The 6,586-nt window shown below is 36.2% G+C and overlaps 1 protein-coding gene across 5 annotated transcripts in view; it reads right to left on the reverse strand.

Annotated features, from left to right (window-relative positions):
• Positions 1–6,586, reverse strand: part of METTL8 (methyltransferase 8, tRNA N3-cytidine) — a 93,434-nt gene that overhangs the window by 51,212 nt on the left and 35,636 nt on the right. For all 5 annotated transcript variants that reach the window (XR_003676867.1, XM_007110501.4, XM_007110500.4 and 2 more), the window contains one exon: positions 3,697–3,851. Coding sequence is in view for 4 of the 5 variants with exons in the window: in XM_007110501.4 (XP_007110563.1) it covers positions 3,697–3,839 (143 nt within the window). In the remaining variant the exon portion in view is untranslated. The remainder of the gene's footprint in view (positions 1–3,696; positions 3,852–6,586) is intronic.

Here is a 6,586-nt window from a genome sequence, read left to right on the forward strand (position 1 = left end):
AGATTGCTTTTGCTATTTGGGGTCTTTTGTGTTTCCATACAAATTGTGAAATTTTTTTTTCTAGTTCTGTAAAAAATGCTAGTGGTAGTTTGATAGGGATTGCATTGAATCTGTAGATTGCTTTGGGTAGTAGAGTCATTTTCACAATGTTGATTCTTCCAATCCAAGAACATGGTATATTTCTCCACCTATTTGTATCATCTTTAATTTCTTTCATCAGTGTCTTATAGTTTTCTGCATACAAGTCTTTTGTCTCCTTAGGTAGGTTTATTCCTAGATATTTTATTCTTTTTGTTGCAATGGTAAATGGGAGTGTTTTCTTAATTTCACTCTCAGATTTTTCATCATTAGTGTATAAGAATGCCAGATATTTCTGTGCATTAATTTTGTATCCTGCTACTTTGCCAAATTCATTGATTAGCTCTAGTAGTTTCCTGGTAGCCTCCTTAGGATTCTCTATGTATAGTATCATTAAAAATCAAAATTCAGCAGGAGGAGACATTATTCTTAAATATAAAGAAGGAAATAAGGAAGGAAGTGAGAATGTTTAGACAGAACTTTGGACCTGAAGTAAGGAGAAAGTAAACCAGTCTTCTGGTTTTCAGTTTAATTTACTTATCTTCTCTTCAAGCAAAAAAATGGGGGGAACTGGGGTGGGGGATGTGGGGAGGTGATGTGGAGCAACTACTTTCCTCTTCCCTTGGAGAAAATTATTATTTTTTTATTATTACAGTATGTATCTGCTTTGGAGAGAGTTCACTAGAGGTATCCTGTACAGGCAGGGTAACTTCTTTGGGGGTATGCTAGGGAGGAGGATGGCTATAGAGATCAGATCAAGGTTTTTCAAACTCTGGTCAGCTGAACCCTAAAAGTCCTCTAGGCTGCTAGAGGGAGGGAGGGGTGGGAGAGGAAAAGGGAAGTGGAGCTGTCGATGCCCCAAGCCTCTATGACCACTTCACTTCACTCAGAGTAGGTTTGTTTTTACCTTTTAAATATTGGGAGTCTATGTTAAGCCTTCACTTGGAAAAAAAATTCTGCTGAAGTTTGAAACCATTGGACTGCATCAAGGATTCCTAAACCTGGTAGCTCAACAGAATTACTAAAAGAACTTTTTCAAATTACAAATTCCTGGGCCATACCTCAAGGGATTCTTGTGCAGCAGCCCTAAGCTAGCCCACAGTGTTTGAGAGGCACTGGACCAGATGACCCTTGCTTCCCTGAGAGCCTATGACAAAACAGAACTTAAATGGGCAGGCAGGAATCTTGGGCAAAAAAGCTAGTGATAGCAAAAGGAAAAAGAGATGTAGACAACTAAATCACTAGAGTCTACTGACAAAAAACAGAACAAAACAAAACAAAAAACCTGGCAAATGAGGAGCTTGCCTAGGACCAGAAGTTCCTCTGGAGGTTTAACTGTTTGACAATTATCTCACAGCCTATTATAACTGTCCAAATTGGTGATGATAGTCAAAATGGTTTAACTTAGCAACAGTCCAAGAAAGTATAATGTCGGCCACACATGTAATTTAAAATTTTCTCGTAGCTATGATAAAAAAAGTGAAAAGTAATTCTAATAATATACTGTAATTCAATATATCCAAAATAATATCATTTCAACATTTATTGAATAATTAAGTACAAAAATTATTAATGATATACTTTACCTTTTACTTGTATTAAGTCTTCAAAATGTTACAGCACATCTCAATTCAGACTAACCAGGTTTCAAGTGCTCAAAAACCAGATGTGGGTAGTGGCCACCATATTGTATAGTGCAGGACTAATTAATAAAAAGTCAATCTATATCCTTTTAAAATTGATATTCTGTTGCAATATAAACACAGAAAGTCCATGAATTACTTTCCCAGCCCTAGGGGTCCTGCTCCCAAGGCTAGTCAGATAACAATCTTGTCTGCAGATATTATACCCAACCTCACATCTTCAGCCCTGACTGCTCTCTCTTCCTAGCAGTGGAGTCTATGTTCTGGACATTTTTCTCAGGATGTCCCTCTCTCAAAACCTATCCAAAATATCTAAAATTAAATGTACCACCTTTATCCCAAAATAAAAAATCAATTTACCTCTTATTTTGTCAAATTCCTATATCTGTTATGAGCACTCATATACAAGTCTTTATGTGGACATATGTTTTCATTTATTCTGGTAAACACCTAGGAGTGGGTGGAATTGCTGTGTCATATGGTAAGTGTATATTTAACTTTATAAGAAACCACCTGTTTGACATAGAGAACAAACCAGTGGTTACTGGGGGGAGAGAGAAGAGGGAGGGGCAATATAGGGGTAGGGAATTAAGAGGTACAAACTATTATGTATAAAATAAGCTACAAGGATGAGAATATAGCCAATATTTTATAACTATAAATGGAGTATAACCTTTAAAAATTGTGAATCACTATATTTTATACCTGTAACATATAATATTGTACATCAACTACACTTCAATTTAAAAAAAGAAGATAAACCACCTGTTTTTCTTCTATTATATTAAAAAAAATAAATTTACCTCTTGATTTTTCTATTTCTATTAGTCATCTAGGATCAAACCTTCAGAGTCAAATGTTTCCTTTTCCTATATTCTACAAAAGCACCAAGTTCTATTTTTTCTTCCCTTACAATCTCTCTCTTATTGGCCCTTTTCTGCTTCTAGTTCTACCTGCTGATCTATCCTTATACTGTTATCCAAATACTTATACTTAATATACCATGTATAATGAATGCCATTTCTCTTTAGTGGCCCTGTAATACCTTTCACTTCAGGTGTGAATTTAAGACCACACACAATCTTGCTCCTACCCCACACCTGGCCTATTACCATCCCAACCTTATCATTTACCAATCTCCTAGAAGAGGCTTTATTTTAGGCAAACTATCCTGTTCTCCTGAATATGCCTTATACTTCCTCATCTAGGTGGATACGACTGTCTACCCACCTAGAATGCCCTTACTCCAGCTTTACCTATCTATTATTCCACAAATATTTATGTGTCAGGCACCATACTGGGTACTGGAGAAAGAATAAATATCTCAGTTTCCCCACTTAAACCTTCCTTTACATGCCAATTATAACTCAATAAAACTGAAAAAAAAAATCTTCCTGACTATGCCAAAATAGAAGTGATTCTGCATTGTTGAGTTGTTCTTATATAGACCTATGCCTTATAAGAACACTCTGGGCCCTTACAATTTGCTGCCTTGTATTCCTAATTATCAGTTTTTCCTATAAATACCCATCTATCTTCACAAATAGAGGGTGGATTTCCTAAAAGCATGAATTAAGGTCAAACCAATGTGTTCTCCCTGGTGCTCAGTAAGCAGCAAGTACTGAGTACACATTTGCTGATTGATAAGTACTTGTAAAAGACGCAAGTGGAGGGCTCTACCTAGAAAAGAAGCCCCCTCAGTGATATGCTGCCAAATCAGGATCAGAGGTGAGCAGGGAGGGCCTGCAAGAACCCAAAGCTGAGGAAATCACTTGGGAAACTTCACCTTTCTAATTCTCTTTGCAAAGAAATTCAGAATTGGCAACATTTAAGTCAGGATCAGTTACCCTTGCTTTTTAACTTCAACAACGTAAGTACTCAATTTAAAAAATCCTTTTCTGGTACTAAATGAAAATAATAACACTGGTGATGTTTAAGGTACATAAATTATATCACACCTAAAAAGATAACTTACCACATGTTGTGTTCAAAAACTTTGGCTGGATCAGTTAAAATCCTTGATCCCAGAGGGGCCACTGGGTGATAACTACTTTGGTATCTGTGAGGCACCTTTCTTATCCTTAGACAAGAAAAATAATTTCTCCAAATCACATTCATCCTAATCAGTACCTGGAAAGTTACAAAGAGTTAATTAGTCAATATGGATTAAACAATATATTATTTATCTAAGAGCCAAAAACTGGTCTAAAAGGTTTACAAGCTGAGAAAGGACATGAAAACTAAAAAATTTGAAATGAAAGACAGGCATGGTAGCTTCTTTCCTGAAATATTTTTCAGGCCAAGAGAAGGGAAAAGAATATTTGGAGTGTGCAACATTGCCTGGCATTCTTTATAAGTCACAGCCTTGACCAACTTGGCTTTGTTTGGTATTTGTTTATATAATTTTTAGCACATGGCCAAAGCATGTAAGCCCAGAATCTGGATTTTGTATACTAAAAAGATTTTTAAAGTGATTTTATTATTTTGTTTTGGGAATTCTACGCAAATGTATTTCTAGGGAATATTTGATGACCGCTAGACCAAAAACCCAAGTATAGGAGCAGAATAAGAAAACAAATTTTAAAAATCTCATTCCCTGGGCTGGGTTGAATAACATGAACATTGGTAAAATAAATAAGTAAATACTGTATTAAGATACGATTCCAACAATTCTTCCAACAATTCTTAATTCTAACAACCCTGTACACATACATTTTAAAGAATAATCAGAAATGCATTTGCAAAACAGATTTCCCTGTACAAAACGCATGCTTAAATCCCAGCTCAAGAGGAGAATCATCATTTGATTAGCCAAATCTATCTCCATTTCTGGAGAATAACTTAAACATTTAAAGAGTATGTTATTTTAATTATGTACTGGCGTATATGTCGGCTAAAATCTTCATGGAAAAGTATCAAAAATAAGCTCTAAAGAGCTTATTTTTTCCAATAAGAATCCATTGTAATACCGCTTGGCATTTCACCCTCATTCAGTTGTTAATCGCAACATTCAGCCTAACGCTGTAAGCTGTCAGGTAGAAACAGATGCTAAAAGGTGTGTATATATAATATGCATTAGAGACTATCCCAGGTGCTATCAGGCATAAAAATGACATGTATTGTACACCATTTACCACCTTACTGAAAGTCAATGGGTTTTAAGACTATGAGTTCCAAAACAAACCACAGAATGTCAAAAACATCTCATTGTGCTTTTAAACATAAAATTCAAGATTTTCCTTTTGGGAAAAAAAGGCTTAGTTATACACACCAAAAAGACTGCAATGATTCCATTCAAATGTGACTAACAGTGATGAGAAATGAAACATTCAATAGCTAGTGCAGATCTCCTGTTTCTTATTTGTTTTTCCTTCTCCACTAAATGCAAGCTCTTTGGTGGAGGCAAATGAAATCAAATGCTCTGCCTACCACTACCTTTCCTCTGATGTGCCTTTGTTCTTTTCTCCTGTCATTGTTCCACATAAAACTAACAAAACCCTACCAGCACAATTATTTTTAGAGCTCTCTTTCTGCACTGAACATTATTCATAAAATCTTCTGTATGCTGAAGAGGAGAAATGCATTACACCTAGAAAAAGAGGCAATTCATGCTCAAAAGTATGAAATGATGTAAATGTTTTCCACCCTGGAAAGCCAAATCAAAATGAAATTTCAATCCTTCAAATAATCACGTGATACTTATCTATATCTATCTATATATAGAAGTGGAAGAGAAGGGGAAAAAAGTTATGTTTCTCTCACTATAAATGATCAAGAACATCTATAGACAGCTGGAGACAAAAAGGCATAACCAGATTGGATATTAGGCAGTTCAGGAAAATGTCAGAGAAGTGTGCGCCTTGCAGACTGCTAGCCCACAGAAAAACACAGTATAGCCAGGGCCTAAACATGTGGCAATTTGTCCAGCTTAGGCAGCTTTTTCTAATTAACCACACAAACATCTTTATTTCATTTATGTATTATCTACAACAGCCTTGCAATGCTCTTTACCTTTTTTATTATATAAATATATAGTAAACTGGGCTTCCCTGGTGGCACAGTGGTTGAGAGTCCGCCTGCCGATGCAGGGGACACGGGTTTGTGCCCCGGTCCGGGAAGATTCCACATGCCCCGGAGTGGCTGGGCCCGTGAGCCATGGCCGCTGAGCCTGCACGTCCGGAGCCTGTGCTCCGCAATGGGAGAGGCCACAACAGTGAGAGGCCCGTGTACCGCAAAAAAAAAAAAAAAAAAAAAAAAAAAAAAATATATATATATATACATATGTATATATATAGTAAACTGTATAATAAACATAATAGAGATACATAATAAAACTACATAAACGCTTTCTCAACTAAATCTCAAACTTCTAAGGGCAGCACCAAGCTGCTTGTGAATTAATTGTTTGACTGACTACACAAAAATGGTACTTGTCTGACATAAATTTAATTGGAAGTTACTTCATACTTCCCAAGGTGGCTCCTTAGATCCTTGCAGTGTGGAAGAAGGAAGTGACCGAAGAGTTGACACTATACAGGCAGCTATCCAGTTATAGTCACTGCAACGATTAATAAATATGTGCTTTATGTTATGACTATCATGTTAGCTTAATGTTTACTAGGTCAAAGTTCCATTCTGTGATGAGAAAAAAAGAGAAGGGCAGGGTCAGCTCCCAAAAGAATTTTGGTAGAGAAAATTGGTTTCTGCCACCAGAGAGTCCCACTCTCTTTATGTACCCTCTATTAACTCTCTTTTGGCATACCCTAATTTTTTTTTCCCCCCCTGGAGTGCAAAGTTTATTTATTTATTTAAAACATCTTTATTGGAGTATAATTGCTTTACAATGGTGTGTTGGTTTCCCCTTT

The sequence above is a fragment of the Physeter macrocephalus genome, chromosome 2, assembly GCF_002837175.3.
Source record: "Physeter macrocephalus isolate SW-GA chromosome 2, ASM283717v5, whole genome shotgun sequence".
Classification (NCBI taxonomy): domain Eukaryota; kingdom Metazoa; phylum Chordata; class Mammalia; order Artiodactyla; family Physeteridae; genus Physeter; species Physeter macrocephalus.